General features: G+C 34.3%; 3 protein-coding genes across 5 annotated transcripts; 2 read left to right on the forward strand and 1 right to left on the reverse strand.

Annotated features, from left to right (window-relative positions):
* The first annotated feature begins 1,304 nt into the window (after positions 1 to 1,304).
* LOC106662569 (protein EFR3 homolog cmp44E) lies at positions 1,305 to 7,294 on the forward strand. Of its 3 annotated transcripts, none has more exons than XM_014386759.2 (13): positions 1,305 to 1,444; positions 3,475 to 3,676; positions 3,734 to 3,884; positions 3,977 to 4,129; positions 4,211 to 4,317; positions 4,716 to 4,883; positions 4,981 to 5,059; positions 5,121 to 5,498; positions 5,560 to 5,726; positions 5,810 to 6,164; positions 6,223 to 6,501; positions 6,563 to 6,715; positions 6,791 to 7,294. In XM_014386759.2, exons 1-13 carry the CDS (start codon positions 1,339 to 1,341, stop codon positions 6,899 to 6,901), a joined length of 2,409 nt encoding a protein of 802 aa, XP_014242245.1. In that variant the 5' UTR covers positions 1,305 to 1,338; the 3' UTR covers positions 6,902 to 7,294. The 3 variants fall into 3 exon arrangements, with proteins under 3 accessions (XP_014242245.1, XP_014242246.1, XP_014242247.1); XM_014386760.2 differs by lacking the exon at positions 1,305 to 1,444 and adding an exon at positions 2,014 to 2,044; XM_014386761.2 differs by lacking the exon at positions 1,305 to 1,444 and adding an exon at positions 2,128 to 2,191 and having other exon boundaries at positions 6,791 to 7,293.
* Positions 7,295 to 8,233: 939 nt separating this feature from the next.
* On the forward strand, positions 8,234 to 10,762 carry LOC106662570 (40S ribosomal protein S20). The gene is made up of 3 exons (XM_014386762.1): positions 8,234 to 8,388; positions 8,697 to 8,799; positions 10,448 to 10,762. Exons 1-3 carry the CDS (start codon positions 8,386 to 8,388, stop codon positions 10,702 to 10,704), a joined length of 363 nt encoding a protein of 120 aa, XP_014242248.1. The 5' UTR covers positions 8,234 to 8,385; the 3' UTR covers positions 10,705 to 10,762.
* A 1,625-nt stretch (positions 10,763 to 12,387) lies between these two features.
* LOC106662556 (protein CASC3-like) lies at positions 12,388 to 20,664 on the reverse strand. Its single transcript, XM_014386736.2, has 7 exons — positions 20,452 to 20,664; positions 14,464 to 15,053; positions 14,191 to 14,382; positions 13,835 to 14,115; positions 13,359 to 13,763; positions 13,083 to 13,255; positions 12,388 to 12,696 (listed from the first exon to the last, which is right to left on the reverse strand). Exons 1-7 carry the CDS (start codon positions 20,548 to 20,550, stop codon positions 12,553 to 12,555), a joined length of 1,884 nt encoding a protein of 627 aa, XP_014242222.1. The 5' UTR covers positions 20,551 to 20,664; the 3' UTR covers positions 12,388 to 12,552.
* Positions 20,665 to 20,744: the final 80 nt, after the last annotated feature.

Genomic DNA, 20,744 nt, shown 5'->3' on the forward strand with positions numbered 1-20,744 from the left:
CTCATCGTTGAAAACTGGAATAATCCCCCTTCAAATCTCATTCAAATTGAATCTGGAGAGTCAGCTTCAATCAAAAATTTGGTTTTTTTTTCAGTAACAAACAACCATTTGAGATATATTTGTTATTTTTTAGAATTATTTATAAAACAAGGAATTTTATTCACAACACGTTAATACTTATTTATTTTACAGGTAATAAGGTTTTTCGGAAGTTTGTAATAATAGAGCTGACATGTTCATGCCATGTAAGCTTGGAGTTTTAAAACTAACGCCAAGATGTTTACATTTAAAACAAAAGTGTGTAGTATTTAGTAATCATTAATTAATGTTTATTTAGAGATTGTGAGATGCAGTCTGGTGAGATGTAGGTTGAGAAAAACATTTTCTTTACTATGCTAACATTACAATCTTTATTGAGACCTCAGGACCTGGGATTTATAAACATATGCAAACAAATACATATTCTTATATGATGTGAATATGAATTTATACAATGATGTACACAATATAGCAATTTTAGGTTTAATCAAAGGATTTTTACCCACCCAAAATGTGTTTTCTGTGTAGATGTATCACTGTTGTGTGTTGTGTTGAGAGTTTTAGTGAGATATTGTGCATATACACCAACACTCTCAACATGACACAACAGTGAGACATCTACACAGAAAACTTTCAGTGAGTACAAATACTTTGATTAAACCTAAAATTTCTACCAATTAATTAATCTTTTTATTTAAGGTATTGGTTGAAATGAAAAAGATTATTAATTGAAAAAAGTTATTTGATCAATCAGACCACGAAATGTAATGGATCTAAAATTTCTTTATTGTGTACATCATTGTATAAATTCATATTCACATCTTATATGTATTTGTATTTTATGTATAAGTAAATTTAAACAATGTTTATAAATCTCAGGTCCTGAAGATGATCTCAACAAAGATTGAAACATTGGTACGATAAAGAAACAGTTTTTATACACCTACATCACACCAGACGGGCTCACGATTTCTAAATAATCTTTAGGACAAAAATTAATGTATGATGAAGGGATCCGTATTAATTTACAAGAATTTTATTGGTAAATTTTATATACTTGTAATTTATTATTTGTTTCATAATGTCTTGAGATTTTATCGGCTTTTACGCTTATGTTTATATTTGAAAAATGGCGCGTTATTCCATTGAAACATGCGCATACTTTGAAGAACGGATCAATGGAAAATAAGGGAAGCCCCATTGAAAACCTAGTCGAATTAGGGACGAGGTTTTCACAGCTCATTTTGAATTATTCTCTGTTTTTATTTTTAAATAAATATTTAGGGAGAGAGAAAAGTCATGTCGTTGGTCAAATGTTGTTTCGAGACGCAGAATGAAACGGCAACGAATTCACAAATCCCCGAATGTTTGGATTCAACATTTTCCAAATGTTCAGATCCCTCTTGTAAGTTGACAATTTTGCATGGAAACACATTTTTGATGCTCTTACGCACAAAAGATTTTTTTTAATAAAAAGTTTTTTCCAAATAATTCGTTTCGATCGATAAGACCATAAAATAAAAATAACAATAATGAAAACGATCGATTTTTCTATTAGAAAATCGAAAATATAAAATTTTTATGATCGATCAAATGACATTTTTAATGAATTCAAGGCAGAAACGTTTTCCAAATGTTGAGAGTCCCCTTGTTTACGTCTCTTTCTATGGGTTTACATACAAAGTTTTTTGAAGAAAGAAAAAAGAAAATTCCAAGTCACACATTTCAATTAGTAAGACCGTAAAATAAAAATAAAATAAAAACAAGAAAAATCCGATCGATTTTTCTTCCACCAGAAAATCGAAAAATATAAAATTTTTATGATCGATCAAATGACATTTCTAAAGAGTTCAAGGCAGAACCTCCTCAGTGATAATATCTTTATCAATAAATTTTTTAAACAATTATAATTTTTGACAATCTAATTTATTACTAATTTTAATTTTAAACTGTGATAAAATCCGATACATTATTTTTAAAAATATAATAATTATAATGGAGTGTTGTAAGTAGTGTGAATACATTTTATACAAAACATACAAACAAAGACAGGAAGTACCAATCTTGTAAGTTTTAATTAAATGACACACCTGATTGGTTTCTTTTTTTTAAATTACTAATTAATTAAACCTTTGATATACTTTAAATTCTGGTGAGTCTAATTTAATTTTAAGGATTTCTAGAATTTGCGTATAATTTTTAATGTTTTGTTTCATTATAAGTTTACTAGAACAAAAATTATTGAAACAATTACTAAGTACAACTGTCTTAGTTTGTATGTTTCCCTTTTGTTTTATTAAGTGTTAAATGGCATCTCAGTGTTTAATTTTTTTGTCTCTTATTTCTCGTTGATTTTTCCTGTTAATTCAACTATTATTTTTTGTACAGGATTGATGAATATATGAAACATTTTAATACGGTTTATTACTGATAACACAATAAACCAGAACAGAATAGAAATTTTATTTACAAATATATCATTTTATACAATGGTTTAGTGGAGTTTCTGCCTAGTAACAATTACCTTATTTGCTTTATAGGAAAAAATATTAGAATAAAAACCCCAGTTTCAAGGCCAGAAACACAAAAACAGAGTGTTCTTTATTCTCCTGTGCATGTACCTGTCGTCCAATCAATTTTATGTAGCAGCAGATTGTACTGGTACAGCTTTTGCAGAGATTAAAAAAATCTAATGGCTTCATCTCTGATGTATTCCAGTACCATCAGCGTGTTTGTCTCACTGTGCAGTTCCGATATGCATGTATATCAGGGCGAGTTTATCGTAAGACTCAGAAACTTTTTCCCCACGTGCAGCCTGGCAATGTTCCTGTATATCAGGCTTCTAGAGAGGCACACATATAGGAGCATCAGACTGACCACTACTTTATACAGAAGAAGTGACAGGCTGAACTAGTGACTGAGCAGAGGGAAAAGTACGCAGATAGCCTCTTTGCTCTTGTTCACTATATCACTGACTGGGAAGTGAAGTGAGTTTATGGTCCAATATCACCCAGTGGTTTTTTGTCCGACTAAGACCACAACACGGTTCCACCTTCTTGATGAAAACTATTGCCTCCATTTTGTTATGATTAATTTTAATTTTCCAAACATGAAGAAGTGAGAATGAGTGTCTTTCAACGTTTTGGCATACAGTGCCATTCTCAAATACATTTTCCAGAAATAAAACATTGTACATACATTTCAATTAATTATTCTTTCTATGGTCATGGGCAGGATGACACTAGCTTTTTCTTCTCAACCAAGACCTTACATAAAAAGAATAATTAAGTTAAAAAAGTAATTTAGACAATTAGACCATTAAATATAAATGGCTTATACATAAACAAAGAAAAGAGGAATTTTTAGGATACATAGATGTGAATCATTTTTATATCAATAAAATATAAAATTATTATAAAATATTTGGTTCTTTAGACTGCCTTCCTTGCACCTGCATGCGCCCGAGATATAAACGCCTTGTGGATAACATATTTCCAAATGTTCCCCAAGAAGGCCTTAACAAAAGCAACATGGAAAAGCTCACATTTTATTCATTGTCGTCACCCGAAAAGCTCGACAGGATTGCTGAATATCTCTATCAAAGAGCTTCAAGGGACATATCTAGAAAAAGGATTGGGTAATAGTCTTAAATTCTAAATCTTAGACTTGAATTATATGGTTAATATATTTTTAGATATGTTGTTATGGCCATGGAAGCAATGGATACTCTGTTGATAGCCTGCCATGCGCAAACGCTCAATCTTTTTGTTGAGAGCTTCCTCCGTATGATTCAGAAACTTCTAGAATCCACTGAACCTGATTTGCAAATCTTAGCAACACAATCTGTGGGTATTTATAAACATACCTGTTCTATTTATATAATTTTTTTTTTCTTTTTACAAATCCGTTAATGTAATAAATAACATTACAATTTCAGTTTGTGAAATTTGCAAATATCGAAGAAGATACACCCTCGTATCACAGGAGATATGACTTTTTTGTATCGAAGTTTTCTTCCATGTGCCACAATGCAAACAACAATGCTGAAGTTAGGCGACAAATACGATTAGCAGGAATTAAGGGACTTCAGGTTATTAAAAGTTTAAATTAAATTATTTATAGTAAACTGAATACATTTATTGATTTTCCTAAAATATATTGTCAATTTCAGGGTGTGATTAGGAAAACAGTTGCCGATGATCTTGTAGAAAATATTTGGGAACCGACGCACATGGATAAAATCCTCCCATCCCTCCTTTTTAATATGCAAGACAATAAGTAAGATAATTATAAAAGGGTGAATTAAAAAGAAAAAGTTCCAAAAGTTAAAATTAAATTGATGTTTCCAACAAATCATTTTAACCAACATTTCATAGTTGAATAAAGCACCCCTCAAATTATTTTTAATCATGGAAATACACCCTCATATTCAATGGGGTAATTTCCAAAGACACCAGTTCCCATAATATAACGCATGAATTTTGATTTTTAAAAAATTGTGTCTTTCATTATTTATTTAAAGCGTTTTCCTCTTAAGAAAGTAGGTCATTTGGTGGTAATCTGAAGCTGTAAGGTCTTGTTTTTGTTTTGCCTTTCAGAAACTTTTTTTTACACATCTGTATATTAGTAATTAAAATTACCTCTGAATTATGCCTTATGCTTATTTTCCTTGTTAGTTATTTAAGCCGCAGACCGAAGACTACTCGTTACTATCAACAGGATAGCGCCACAACGGAAGCAGAAGATTCAACAGATCCTGCATCCGTTGCAGATGCCTGTATACGTGAATTAATCGGAAGAGCTTCTTTTGGTCACATCCGCTCTTTCCTGAAACCTGTTCTGAGGTGAAGTTAAAACTGTTAAAATAATGTTTTATCTGCTTTTCTTTCAGTAATTACTATAACAAAATGCAGTGTGTTTACACAAACTTATTTTCTTTAGGCATCTAGACAACCATAACCTGTGGGTCCCAAATGATTTTGCAGTACATACCTTTAGGATAATTATGTTTTCCATACAGGTGAAATCTTGTTACTTTTGTTTAGTATAAAATTTGTAAAGATATATATTTATTATTTCAGAACCAATATTCATATGCAGTAGTCGAGCATCTGATGTACCACCTTGATGAAAATTACTCATCATCACCTCCAATTCGTAAAAGTATAACTGACGTTCTTTCAAAAATTATCTCTATCTCTGCAGAGGAAAGCGTAGGACCATCTGTGCTGGAAATAATAAATTCTCTCCTCGGACACCTTAAAGGAGCTACTTCGAGGCGCCACGATTCAGAAGAGCTCGGTTATATGGAATCACTCATCGACTGTCTAGGGGAGTTTACGTCCCATCTTCCAGACTACCAAATGGTTGAAATTATGGTTTTTATCATGTCCAAAGTCCCGTTGAACCCTCAGTTGGATGTTCTACTTCGTGAAATGTTATTGAAGTGTTTGCTCATTGTAAATACATTTTCTTTACTGAAAAACGGTGCAATTGAGACCTAATATGCTGCGTTTTTAGGTTGGAAGGAAGTACACAAATACACTCATGTCCGCTACATTTCCTTCATCTCTTCTCAGTCCTCTGCTTAGACTTAACACTGACAAGCAGAGTGTGCTATTAGTACAGGACATCATGCAGACACTCCTTGATCGACAAGGCAATCTTGAAAAACTCAAGGAACCAACGTATGCCTTTTTATTTCCTTTATTAATGAATTATTTCAATCTAGAGATAGTTCTCTTATTAATTTTTTTGTTTTGTTTTTAAGGATTCCTATTCCCAGTTTGACGGTGGTTCAGTGTTCAAGAGGTGACACTATGTTCCTAAGGAAAAATGAGGATGAGATCTACACAACGCTGATTGAACGTATGGCTGAACGTGACCAATCATCTGAAGTTATTTGCTCAGTATACACAACACTTGCACTCTTTGGTGTTGAACTTTTGAACATCCACACAGTCGCTGGATACATCTCGATGATTTTTAGAATCCAAGAAGTCTCTTTGAAGCAGGTTCATATGCCTATTGCACAAAAGGCGAACCTGCATATCGTTACTATAGCCCTCCTCGATCTCGTTGTTAAAGTCATGAATTTAAAGCCTTTAGAACAATACGTGACTTCTGTAAGTTATATATCCATTATTAGTTATGAGTTGTACTTATGTTGTGATATTGTTTTAGATTGTTGACCAGAGACAAGCAAATGCTCATTACCTCCTTCCTCCACTTCATTCAAAAAATGGCGTAAAAGAACTTGCATTAGAACCAAATCTGTATGCTGATGAAGTAAAGCTAGGTGACTGCCTTCGTGAATCGGGCATAGATGTGGCAAATATTTCACGAGTGTTGACTCACCGGCATTCTTGGGTAGAATCATCGGGTGTAAATCTTAAAGGATCGCTTAACGACTTGAACCAATTTGAGGTGGATTCAGCGAGTTCAACACCTGGACTACAACGAGTAATTATTTAATATTTCAGTATCTTTATTCCTGCTGATCTAATAAAATTTTATATTACAGAAACATCCATCTGAAGAGTTGAGCTTCGAAGCGATGAAAAAAGTACTAAACGAATCTGCTGAAACACTTCGCGCAGAGATGAAGAAACACGAAAGAAAGTCGTCATTCCGTACAATATCATTCCAAGACATCATCACATATCACACTGTAAAAGTGAGTCAAGAATTAACATATTTATGTACAAAATCTTATATAAAATTTTTGTTAATAATGTTGAATTATCTTTAGGACGAAGATACATTACATAGCAAGCTTGATGTGATTTTGAGTCGAATCCCCAGCAAAGACACTCCAAACCCATTTGAGCATCTCATTGCTACGGATCTTTATCCATTCTAGGAGTTCTAATAACTTTTAATTGTGTAAATATTGTAAATTAATTATATTGTAAATGAATGTAAACATAAAAATAGTTGATTAGAGTTGTTTAACATTTATATGCATTTAATTTATTTGTTTAAACAGAATAGAACAAATGTTATCACAATTACGAGATGTAATATATTGTTTATTTGTTTATATATTTAGTTTAGCAATGAATTTACAAAAACGTTTCTTAAAGATCTCCAATTTGAATTTGGAAAGTACTATAAATCACCATAATTGATAATAAATAGACAGTTATTATGAATTAATTGTGTCAAAATTTATTCATACAAGATTCAAACGTTCGTTTTATGTATGTGCTTTTGGATAATTACATATGTATATGCCAATATTATCTCATAAAAAAATAAACATTATACATTATTATTTTCAGTTGTTGATCTGTGTATTATTTTATCAATATGTTCTTCTTATAAGTTTGTGGGGTGGGGGGTTGACATGTTGATTTGCGCCTTGGCAGGCAAATTTGGAATACGATTATCATTATTATTTGCAAAAAAAATGCTATGAGTAATGTATCTGGATTGAGGAATAATCCCCTGTCATTAAATAATAATAATAACAAATAAATAAACTTTAATCTATACAGTTCGGCATTTATGTGGAAAACATTTGACAGACTGAAGCAGCGAGCATAAACATTAAAAAGAGTAATTCTTGCCAAACAGGAGGATTTAACCAATACCTCTTTGGTGACATGACAATGGCGAATACAGATTGGACGACCTAACCACAATAAAAACCACATAACACATAATAGTAATCAATCGATGGCAGAATATTGAGTACCCCATCAACCCTCAATTAGGTTAGTTAATAGAAGAAAAGGTGATGGAGTAATAATGAGTACTCCACCACCCTAACTTAATTATCCCTAAGATTTGTATCTAGGAACTGTGTGCATTGGGTACTGAATTGACTTGTTGACACCACCTAGAGCTCAACCTTGTTGTCTGAATGGATAAACCAAGGTCTGCCCCAGGACTGTTAACTCCCGACTCAATTCTGCACATGTCTATATATATACAAATACAGATTTGAGCTAATATAAATTGAAAATACAAATCATTATATAATAGTGTCATTATTATACTAATATATTATGGATATTTATTATATTCATTATATATATANATATTATATACATTATTATTTTAATTTAAAAGGTTTGTTTCTATTTCACTGAAGATGTTTAGAGACTTTTTTTACTGAGTTATTTTTTCAAATTGGAACAAATAAACAGACTTTTAGTCTGGTGAGCAATTGTGGAACTTGGTACTCAACCTTACCAACACTGGTTTCCCTTCTAAAAAGGCTCTTCGTTCATACTGGAACAGCGCTGTAATTAAGGAAACTTATTAATTCCTTAATTATATTCTCGACCAGTATATCTTTCATTTTGAGATTCATCCCGTTGATATCCATAGACGAGGAAAATGGTATGTTGCATTATTGCACTTATTTGTTTGAAATTTCATGTTTTATGCAATGGGGGTTATGGTTCCACGTGTTTTTCTGCCCTGTCCGGCTGCACTTAGAAATTTGAACCGTGGATTAAAAAGTTAATAAACCTCAAAATTTAAACACAAATTGAAGTTTTAAAATACCCTAAGCTTATTGTATTTTATTTACATAGCTATAGTATGTTTATGGTTTACTTAGCCTCTGGATTTTAGTTTTGTCCAAAGGTAAAATGAGCATGAGCTTTAAGTTTTCATTTTGACGATTTTTTTTTAAATATTTTTAGAGTACTGCATTCAAAGATGCTGAAAAGCCAGCAATCGAAGCACCTTCCATTCACAGGATTCGTGTTACCTTGACTTCAAAGAACATGAAATCATTGGAAAAAGGTGAGATGATTGCTATGCATGATTTTTTTAAAAGTAATAATATGAAGTTTACATGAACAAAATAAATTATGGATCATCTCACAAACCCAGCAGGAAAATTTTAAATTGATTGCCGCCATCATAATTTCATTAACGAGAAACAAGCTTTCTAAGAAAATTGGTTATATTACGCTGTATGCCTGTTATTTAGTGACCGTTGTTAAGTAATTTGTTGAATTAGTGAGAAGCGGTAAAATCAAAAATTTCATCAATCAGTCATGACTGTAAAACAACAAAAACTAATCTACAGCATTGGACAACACCATTTTGAAAAACAACACAAGTTATTTTGCCAAAATACAAATACTAAACACTGAAAAAAATGCGACTTTCTAAAAATCATATCGTACAGAGACATGCACATAGAACAGATACATGCAGACTACTCATAAAATAATACTGTGTTTCCATTGCAGAAAAATCACTAAACACTCGCGAAACATTGCCTCGGGTTGACCATTTCCACGAGACAGAACAAGAGCCATCAGTTAGCGCAAGAAAAGCATTCCGTTCATATCTACACCTACTACATCAGCATTTGCTATTGTGATACTTTATGTTAAGAATAAAAAGAAAAACAAATGAAGAAATCATCACATTTCCCTTATTATGACAACTTTCTTCTTAAGCATGCCACGAAAATTGATAGCTCTGATAAGTCGAATGCAGTCCTGGTTCATTCAGAAGCTTGAGATGCGTGTATTTACGTGGAAACAGACAAAGTGAAGCGCACATGCACGCTAAAAAACCGACAGCCAATCGGTTCTCCCCGAAACATCCTCATACCAAAAGTTTCAGAGTCCCAGCAGGTATATACAACATGAGACAAGTTGCGCGAGTGATTTTTGCTTAATGGAAACTAAGCTTTAAACAAATAAACTATTAAACTTTATTATTATGTCTTTTTCCTTCGTTATCATCCATGATAATTCATTCTTTCACATTTTTACTGGCAACTGGCTTAATTTTTCAAGTTTTAAAAGGTGAAATATAATTAATTAAAACATATTTCTTCTTGAGGTCTGTGTAGTAATAATCTTACAGCTCAGGTCTTATCCATCTTGGTCTGTCAGAGGTGTTTGGCCTTTCACCACCTTCAGTCGTTCAGAGTTCTAGGTTCAAACCCCAGCATGTGCCATTGTTTTTTAATAGTAAAGTGGTTTGAACCCTTGTCCCCGACACCCAACGAGTAGTTAGGTGTTAATCCCTTCTGTAGTCAGGGATTACTTTTTTAACTTCAAAGCTACAGGTTTATGAACATCATACATCATGTTTCACAAATTATTATTCGGAGGTCGTGAGATGCGGTCTGGTGGGACGTAGGTTTTAGAAAAACATTTTCTTTATCGTGCCAATGTTTCGATCTTTATTGAGATCATCTTCAGGGCTCAAAGTGTTTGTTTTCTGCGAATTGTGCCATTCTTGTGTGTCGTGTTCAGAGTGGCACTGAAGATGATCTCAATAAAGATCGAAATGTTGGCACGATAAAGAAAATGTTTTTCTAAAACCTACATCACACCACACCGCATCTCACGATCTCCGAATAATCATTGACTAACGGTCACTTAAACACCACATTGAAATTGAACAATTTTCTTTTTTCTTCCAGTCTGTTCCGACTTGATCCAAGGTTCACAGAGGGAGAAGTTGCGTGTGAAGGGGCCGATTCGTATGCCGACTAAAATCCTTCGTATCACAACCCGTAAAACACCTTGCGGTGAAGGATCAAAGACGTGGGACAGATTTCAGATGAGGGTCCACAAGCGTGTCATTGATCTTCATTCTCCTTCAGAGGTGGTGAAGCAGATCACATCAATCTCACTTGAGCCTGGTGTTGAGGTTGAAGTGACCATCGCTGATAATTAAATGGTTTTCTTTTTTAATTTATAATAAAAAAAAAAGAAGAAAAAACATTAAATTTTAATTGTTTTGCTTGTTTAAAATCCTCAACCTTTTCCTTCCATGATTATCACATTCAGTGTGTCCTATGTTAAAATCCAATGGGCTGGTGGTATACTCAGGTTGGGTTTTCTTAATTTTTTTGTTAAGTTTTCTTAATTAACCGGCTTTTGCCAGTTCAATTCTCTGATTAATTCATGTCGGGATTGACATGACATGCCTGGCAGCAAAATATCACTTTTTACATTTTTACAGTTCTGTACATAGCCAGATCAACAAGGCTACAAAATGTTTGTCAGAACGATCATACACAGAGGTAACAATGATTAGAAGAGTATGCCTCTTTACAACATACATACTGCACGCAACCAGCATTGACTCCATTGTTGCCTAATTCATCATTAAGCTTAAAGCTTTTTAACCCAGAATTTTTAACGGCTGTGTGTGTATTTCAGGCTTGCTTTTCCTCTGCCAGGAGTAGTATTCTCATCCGATAGTGCATAATGTTTCTGCCACTTGGAGTCTATCCATATGCCTCCAGAGATCGCAGTGTGCAATTAGTAGTGAAGCTAACTAAACCTTAGTGAATCCCAGCTCATTTCTCTGCTCGATTCTTTTGGTGAACAATGGTTTGTACTGTATGTTCACTTTTTATCTTATTTTTTCTCTCCCTTTTACATGTTTATTTACACAATATTTGTGTTTTTACCTAGTTAAGTGTTACATTCTAATTTTTTTGTATTTTTTTCTCTGTCTTGCTTTCTGTATCTTTATACTTGAAAATCCTCAAATGCGTTGAGGGAGGGGGGTTACAGAAAGAGAAGAATATATTATTGTTAGATCAACCTCTGGCTGATGGAATAATTCCAAGCTGTATTTTTTATATAGAATTACTATTATTCTAGACCTAACATATCTTAGATCGAGCAGTTCTGCCATTAGTTTTTCGATGGCCTTTGATGAACTTTTGTTTAAGTATAAAACATTTGACCACAAATTTTTTGCACATAGAGCAAGTTTCGTCCAAGGTTGGTAGTTCGAATGCAATTATTCACATCTCAATTTAAACGTTCTCTGTGTTGACTAAATTGTCATTTATCTTTTTCTGTGGTGATAATTTCTTCATTTGAATATGTTCCTTTTTAACTTCTTTATACATGTTGTGACTAATTCCCTTTATCTTGTTTTGTATTGTAAAAAAAAGTGATGGCCTAACTAGACAGCTTGTGAGCTGTCTGGCCATGTCAATGTCAAGAAGTTGCTTAGAGAAGTCTCCAGTTACATGTTCTCCTGTGAGAAATTAAAATCAGATCTAAGACCTGAAGAGTTTCAATGCTCAAGGTGTGCACCACCTTGTTCTATCATCAGAGCTTTGAACTTTTGTTTTGTGTGAATCTTGCATTGTAAACACCTTGCAAACTTATTTCACGTGCTGTTCCAGCATGAATATGTAAAGGGGATTGGTGTTTGTTTCCAAGGAAAACATTTGGCGTCAACTGGGGTGAGAACATTTTTCTAATAAAAATCCTTTTCCTCTTTCTATGCTGAAAAATCTAGATCTTCACACACGGATAAATTAGGAAAGCTCTGCATACATCAAAGTAGAAGGAATAAAGACAATAAATGTGGATTAAGAAAATATAATTGTACTCCTTATATTTTTGTTTTAATTATAATCTGTGATAGTGGCAATTAATTAAAATTTAAAAAAAATCTTGTCATAAACTTATGACCAATCGAATTAATTTATAGTTAATCAATTTAAATATAAATTTATGTACATCGAAGAAAACCAATGAGAATTGTTATCATCGGTTACGACTCGGCCTGAGATTCGTTAGGCGAGATGATCGGAATGGCAAGCTTGACTCGACGGGAAAGTTGCGTAGGGCGTGCCATTTGTGTCTGAGTGTTGTAGAATGTTATTCCACCGCCTTGGTACACTTCCGTTGGTCCAGGCTGAAAAGGGTAAGCAACAAATAAGTAAGGCCTTTAAAATATTAGATAATACAATGGATTGATAATTTTTGTAAGATTAGGCAATGTAAATTGTATGCAGATAAATAGGTATAAATAGATTCCATATCAATAAGCTAGTTTGAGACTGTTCCTAATAACAAACTATGAATACATATTAGACCAGAATAAAATATTTTTTACAAAATAAAGAGCATAAGCATATTTGGACATGTGTGTTATTTGTAATCATTATGCAGAACAGCAATTTGTACAATTTTCATTTGTATGCCATTTACTTTCAGTTTTCACAATTACACTTCTTACTTTATATTCCAAATTGAATTACTAAATTTTATATTAGTAAAATAAAAATACTACTTGCTTACTTGTACTGCCATCGTGGGTGAAGGCAGGTATTGCGGAGAAACATAAAGAGGAGGAGGTGGAAATCCAGGCTGGGCAGGTGGCGGATGAGGAGGAGGTGGGAGGAAAGCCACTACCTGCATCCCAGGATAGTTCTGAGGCATCCCTCCTGGAGCTGGAGCATCAACGCACCCACCTAGAAAATAAAACCATTTAGACAGTAATGTAAAAATAATTTTTCGTTTTACTTTTTCTGTTTTAACAACATAAAGTACATCATTTATAATAAAATAATATACCATGTTGCTGTTGAGGATAGAACGTTGGAGGAGGGATCTGTTGCTGAGGTTGCTGTGGCATAAATTGCTGCTGCACCACAGGTTGTTGAGATGGTTGCTGTTGAGGTTGTTGTTGTTGCTGAGGTTGTGGTTGCTGTTGCGGCTGCTGCTGCGGCTGTTGTTGAGGATGTGGATTAGACTGGGGTAGAGACCTTTGGCGCTGTGCTGAATACCTCTTGGACCGGCTTTCCTGTTGTTGATTTTGCTGTTGCTGCAATTGCACTTGAGTTTGAGGTAGTTGTTGCACGTGTGAATGTTGGGGTGGGTGATGCTGAGCTTGTTTGCTCTTTGAAACCTCGTGCTTGTGGGAAGGCTGAGGAACACTTTTAGAACCTTTCTCCACAGGTAGTTCGTTATTAGTGCTTCCTACAAAATAACGAAAATTAATTTTACCACTTGTATGTTATAATATGTTATGTTGAGAGAACAAAACTTACTTGCAATAACATTCTTATCGATGTTAATAACTGCCTCAGAGAAATGCTGCGCTAGAGCTGCAATATCTTCCTCATCATTTCTTCTCGGCTTTGACTGCGTATTTGAATTCATAGCACGTCCTGTACCAGGTCTAAACCTACCCCGACCACCACGACCCCGCGTAGAGCCGCCACGCCCACCACGATAAGCAAACTGCTTTTCTCCAGGGCTTTCTTTTAATTGCTGTTTCGTTTCTAAATTGGTTACAGGTGTGGAATCTTTGAATTCTGTAACTTTATTACTGAAGAGATAAAGAATAATGAAAAAATACATCTTGAAAAATATGAGGAATAGTTTTTAAAAAAATTAAATTTACCTAATTTGCACTTTTTTCTGTGCTTTTACTTCAGCTGGTTTTGCATTCTCTACTTCCTTTGATGGCAACTCAGGAAAATCTTCATCCTTTTTCACAAAGTTCTTATTTATTCTTCTCCCCCTAAAGCCCGTACTTGTCTTAATATAAGCTCCTTCATCTTCCCAAGACCGCTGGTACTTGTTTGGACCCTTTCTGTGGAGGCATTTATAATTTTTGTTAAAATTGCTAGAATAATTAAAACATTAAAATTTTTAGTCTTATTAATATAATTACCCATATCGACGTCTTCGCCTTGCTTTAGGTGGACCTTCTTCCCTACGAATATCATAACCGTAAGCATCGATAAGCTCTTGTGTGCTTTTAGGCCCTTGCTCATCATCGTCATAAAGGTCATGCCGCCATAAATCCACATCTTCCCAGACTTTGCCCTTCTTGGGCTTCTTATCGTTCGCAGCTGAGGCTTCATCCTCGTCGACGTCTGCTGTTCTATCGTCATGTTCGTAAAACATCCCCTTTTTTGGTATGTACTGTGGATTCCGTTTATCTTCATCGTCATCCAATTTCTTTGTTTCTTCTTTTTCTTCTTCTCCGTCGCCATCCTCTCGTTCCTCAGGAACTGCGGAAGAAGAAGAGGAAACGTCATCCTCTTCATGAACTTCCTCATCAATGTCGACATCACCATCAACATCTTCACCATCAATATCTTCATCAACATCTACTTCATCACATTCATCAAGAACAACCGTTTCATTTTTGTCCTCAGCTTCAACCTCTTTCTCAACTTCAGGTTCTAATACTTTTTCTTCTATGTCTTCCTTTTTTTCAACCTGTGCTATTTCAACCTTTTCCACAACGGCTGGTGTCTGAAAAACAAATTCCACACTTCATTTTTCACAAATTACTTTTTTCTATATAGTTCAATAAAATAAAAGAACAAACAGTAATTACATATATTAATCACTAAAATGGTTTTACTGCAACAAAAGCATCTTAAGAAATAAATTACATATTTTTTAAATTGGACAAGTGAGAACGTTCAAATCAGATGACAAACAAGTAAGAATAGTTAAGGACTTCAAAATAACATTTAAAAAATGTACAACAATCAACTTCTGGCAGCTTACACATAAAACAATACGTAATTTGTTGGGTGTAAATTTGGAATTTTTTTTAATCCATGTGAAATCTATTAATTGGTTGCATCGATCAATTAACTGAAATAGATAAAAAACAATAGTTTATATAAAATCTTAGATACAACATTTTTATTCATGCGTTTGTGTGTATGTATGGCTGCATCTGCATGTGAGCTTTAAACTGATTCTGATAAATTTTGAAAGTAAAATGTAGCAGGTGTCGGCTTATTAACAATTGTATTACATTTAATATAATAAGTTTTAACAATGCAACTTTTATGTATTTAATTACACCCATGAGACAAGTTAAGTTTAATTAATCAATGGACTATCTTAAAATCTGAGAAAACAATAACAAATTATTACTCAAATTATTACTGGAAATGAAGGTGAAACAAAGCACAAAACCAACCATAATTAATTTCCAAATGTTATTAGAATGAAAAAATTATAAATTTTGACATGCTACTTGACAGGACACAACAGATTCAATATAAAACCAATGTAAAAGAACAATGTATATGTAGATTCCGCATAGAACAATCTATGAACCAGACTCTTCTGCAGATGAGGAATGGTTAGGGATGCATCCATCTGTATAACAGGAGCAATGAGAACATGACCCAAAACCTCTTTTTCCAAAATCCCATAATACAAAATATATACACTCCCTAAGAACCCAACACCCAAAAAATATCCAAGTCACTTTCAAGTGGATCCCAGGTCATTACGACATTCCAGGCAATGTAAAGGCAATCAATTGGCCAAAAAAGCTATAAAAGGTGGTACCCCATTTAACAAAACTATGCTGCAAGATTACAAAAACCATATAAAAATAAGAATTTGGTCTCTGGAAAAATTACTGGTCAGGCATAAGCAATAAATTATCAGAGATAAAAAAGGATGTGAAATCCTGGAAAAGCTCCATACGAGAATGCCGAAAAGAAGAAATAGCTCTCACTAGACTTTGTATTGGCCACACGAGATTGGCCCATGGACATTTAATGTGATATAGGTCTTCCTCAGAGTGCCACAAATGCAAAATTAGATTAACAATCCAACATATTATCTGCGAATGTAACTTATTTTCAGCCTAAGGGACCAAACTTGGTATACCTACAAACATTAAAATTGCGCTTGAAGACAATGCAGACTCCACTTCAAAAATCATACATTTCTTGAAAAACACAAAACTTTACAAAAAAAATAAAATAAAAATAATAAATAAATAAAAAACCAAACTATAATGTAGCTTCACTGTCGTTCTCATTTAAATTCCTAACAAAACAAAAACATTTTAAATTCACCAATTGATTTGCATCAACAGATGGGAATTGTCCGCTGGTCAGGGGTTCGGCAGTGCTTGCCTGGCAGTGGGACACAGGGGAATCCCAGGGCAAGATGCCCCCAAGGGATATTTACTTTTCCATAGGCGACACTGTAAATGGTTTTTATCCATAATATCCAAAATATATTAAAAGTAAACAAAACGACTAGGAACCCCCGGGTCCTCTCTGTTTTGTGGCCTCGATTGATGGCCTCCCACTTTTCACTCAAAACTGTAGCAGGGCTTAAATAACCATTAGGATTGATAGCTGTCAAAAAACATGTCCAACAGCTGGTATGGAGAAGATACTGGAATTAATCTCCCTCCACAACATGATATTGAGGATGGCACAGAAAACTATATTAATATTATCAAAGAGAAATCTCTAATAGAAATAGGGGTTTTTTTTCACATCCTACATGTATTTGTAAAATATTTATAAATGTTTATAAATCCCAGGCCCTGAAGATGACCTCAATAAAGATCGAAACGTTGGCACGATAAAGAAAATGTTTTTCTAAAACCTACATCACACCAGACTGCATCTCACGATCTCCAAATAATCATTAACTAACGGTCACTAAACACCACATATAATAATTAATGGAAATAAAACTGAAATGGAGAGATAGCAAAATCTAACAAAAGACCATCCGATATTCATGGCCCCAAGAAACGACATGAGTTTAACCAAAATTTCCATATAAACTTAGGTATGAAAAAGGAAAGGTAAAGAGAAAAATACCTCCTTTAAGAATGACACCATCTACTGGCCCACAGACCGATCTACAATGCAAGAATGTACAGGGGCAGGAGTATTCAGTCTTGGGACCAAATACTCAGAACCCAGGGACAATACACCAATATCTTCCAAATTCAGGTCCATGCAATTAAAAGATGTACCCAATTCAATCTGAATAAAGGGTACAAAAATGAGAATTAGCGTCAGATGTTTTTGTTGTGTTTTAATTAATGTCAGATAGCCAAGCAGCCATCAAAGTGCTAAGTTCAAAGACCATTAGCTCAAAGATGGTACTGAATTGCAAAACCAAACTAAACAAATTATGTATACAAAAGAAAGATAGCCTCCGCTGGGTCCTAGAACATGTGGGAGTAGAAGGCAACGATGAGAAAGCAGATGCCCTTGTAAGAAGAGGGGCTGTATACACTGATAGGAATGCACACTATCAATGACCACCCCAGGCAGAAGGAAACTGAGGGAACAATGGAACTCACTCATTGGGCACAAACATTTCAAGAACCTCCTAACAAACTTTGGAAGGAAATAGGTAACAGAATGTATTGCAGGAAGCAGGAAAAAAGTGTGAATCTAACAGGACACTCCAAACTAAATAGACATCTGAAGAAGATTGGCATAACCCAACAAAGTACGAGCAGATTCTGCAAGGCAGAGGAGTCACCAACAATCCTACTAACAAACTGGTGCTACATTTGCTCGCAGGAGGAAGTATTTTGGACATACTGCTTAACCGAAGAATATATTCAACAACTGAAACCAGACCTACTAATCAAGTTCCTTGATGAATTATGACACTTGATGCTTTAAGCACAGAACGGGGGATACAAGAGCTCTTAAATGGCACGGTAGTCAGCCCTCCTATAACACAGTGAGTGCGTACCGCATTATATGGAAACCGCGCTATAAGAAACTCGGATTTAATCGTACAAACCAGGCTAATTCGTAGCATGTTCTATGGAAACCGTCTACTGCATTGTATGGAAACTGCACTATAAGAAACTCGGAATTAGTACAAATCACATCATTCGTACCGCGTTATATGGAGACCAATAAATACAAAAGACAAGATAAATTATGTATTATTTTTATTGAATTGAAGAGTTCATATAAGGATTGATAAAAAAAAATGAAACAAAAACTAAACTAAAAGACTGTTTTCCAACAAAAACAAGAAAGACTTTTGTAAAATTATTTATTTTTCAACACTCATCCTCGCTGTCAGATATGAGTCGCCTAACTCGTCTTCTTTTAATGGGCAAAATGTCTTCCTCACTTGGTTCTTCTTCACATTGGTTTTCGATCGTAGCTTTTTTTTCTAACTCCACTAAAACCTCTCTATAGGGAGCTAAGCAATTTCTTAACTCTCTTTTAAACTTTGCGCTGCGCACCGTTGAACGATCAGTTTGAATGAAATGAAGTTCTAATTCTTTAGCCAAATTTAGCCCTTTTTTCACATCTTGTAAATCGAGATTAGAAAGACTTGGTCACTAACAAAACGTATGTACTGTGAAAGATCTCTGAGATGACTGAAACCGATGTCGTAAACGGCTATGTTTATATAAACATATTGTTTATGTATCTCGGCTGTGCCTTTGCGTGGAAAATAAAACTTACATTAAAACCTCTTACAATATCTAGTTACTAGAGTCATTCATAGGCTGTGTGGAAGGGACTTATGGGATTCTGTTAAACGGAAACCGCGCTGTAAGAGTACCGTGTTATGGGAGGGCTGTCGCAATTTCAGCTCCGCGTTATATAGAAACCGCGTTCTGAGAGTACCACGTTATAGGAGGGTTGACTGTAATGCACTCCTTGACTAACATGATCAATCAAGCTTACACAGAATTATGTCTTTCCAATCAATTTACAACTTACGAATGCAAGGGCCTGAGTGGTTCACACTAGCAATTCTGGGTTCGAATCCTGGCATAACCTAGATTTTTAATTGATTTTAGTATGAAAAATATATTGTAAATTGGTTTGATCCCTCGTATGCGACACCCAATTAAATATGTAAAAATTGAACATTAAGCCCTCCTGTAAGACAGGAATTACTTTGGAATGGGATTTTGTCTGCGAGTCAGTTAACTCAAGCTGAAATGGTATCAGATCCATATTCACTTTGCTTGTTGAATTACTCAAATGCTTTTCGGCATTGCGCCATCTTCTGTGAGGAACTCTTGAGAATCTTCAGGTAAAATTCCTTACAGCAAATGGCCCAATTCCGGTTCATCATAAGCAGCACTTTCCTTACTGCGGCCAAAAAATCCATTTTTTTTGTAACTTCAAAAAAACAAGATGCATTAATTATCTATTAAAGGACAAAAAAAAATTGTATATACTAATGGATTCTTTGACTTTGTACAGAAGACAAGTTACAATGTGATTCAAGGTCACGACAAAATGCAAACTTTTATTCTTGTGGGATTAATTAAAAACGTATTTGTGTTATTTTATATTCAAGATTTGGTCTTTGTTGTCGTTTTAATTAAATGTGTGGTGATTAGTTTCAATTAAATTTAATTATTCAAGTTTTAATTGAAGTTATTAGACAAGATTGAAACAAAAAGGTTGAAGAGACTTAATTCTGCTAAATTCATACTTTCATGAGCACATCAGAAACAGCATGTCGCTCATGTAAACAATGTTCAAATGTAAACAAATACTGAAAATGTTAAATCCTGTATTTTTTATACACGATTTATATACAATAAATAAAAACAAACCGATTACCTAAACAAACAAAAAAATGAATAAAAAGATCAGAAGGGCAGGTTTATATTTGATTCTAAATACCAAGTTTTGCGATACAAAGGGTCGTCACAATACGATAGACTTAGTATTTGAAAATAAACAATCCAAAGCACTCGAGTTTTGCGATTTGTCATAAAATCCCGTTTGAGCCGTGCTTCCTGAAGATAAAAAATAAAAAACAGAAATCTAGTATTTTCACACGTGATGTCATTTCATCTTAAAATGATTTTCTTCCTGAGAAATTTCTGTCCCGACACGTTGCTCGTTGGATTTCTTCAACTCACCACGTCCGGCCCTTTCTCTTCGGGAATCTCCTCGACCGGGAGGATTTCATTCTTCTTCTCTTCCACCTGGACGGCCTCCTCCTTCTTCTCCTCTTCCATAATAAGTCCCCGGCTTTATTTCGTATCCACAATTATCACTTCAAACGGATGTACAAAATTACCGTCCAAAATGGTTACCTCTCCAGACTTGCTTCTTAACTAAACTGAGGTTGCAATTCCTATCTCTAGAGTTCAACCCAAGCAAAGAAGGTATCTCTATGATGTCATTGCTTTTATGGATTAAACGCCTAACC

This window comes from Cimex lectularius, unplaced genomic scaffold (genome assembly GCF_000648675.2).
Source record: "Cimex lectularius strain Harlan isolate CLEC.00 unplaced genomic scaffold, Clec_2.1 scaffold33, whole genome shotgun sequence".
NCBI classification, from domain to species: Eukaryota; Metazoa; Arthropoda; class Insecta; order Hemiptera; family Cimicidae; genus Cimex; species Cimex lectularius.

Excerpts from the sequence above, each read along its gene's own strand:
- LOC106662569 (XM_014386759.2), top strand. The coding sequence starts at position 1,339 with ATGTCGTTGGTCAAATGTTGTTTCGAGACGCAGAATGAAACGGCAACG. Across the intron at positions 3,885-3,976 it reads AAATCTTAGCAACACAATCT|TTTGTGAAATTTGCAAATAT; the intron begins GTGGGTATTTAT and ends TTACAATTTCAG. Across the intron at positions 6,165-6,222 it reads TAGAACAATACGTGACTTCT|ATTGTTGACCAGAGACAAGC; the intron begins GTAAGTTATATA and ends ATATTGTTTTAG.
- LOC106662570 (XM_014386762.1), top strand. Across the intron at positions 8,800-10,447 it reads CATGAAATCATTGGAAAAAG|TCTGTTCCGACTTGATCCAA; the intron begins GTGAGATGATTG and ends TTTTTCTTCCAG.
- LOC106662556 (XM_014386736.2), bottom strand. The coding sequence starts at position 20,550 with ATGGAAGAGGAGAAGAAGGAGGAGGCCGTCCAGGTGGAAGAGAAGAAG. Across the intron at positions 14,383-14,463 it reads AGGCGAAGACGTCGATATGG|AAAGGGTCCAAACAAGTACC; the intron begins GTAATTATATTA and ends ATGCCTCCACAG. Across the intron at positions 13,764-13,834 it reads CGATAAGAATGTTATTGCAA|GAAGCACTAATAACGAACTA; the intron begins GTAAGTTTTGTT and ends GTTATTTTGTAG.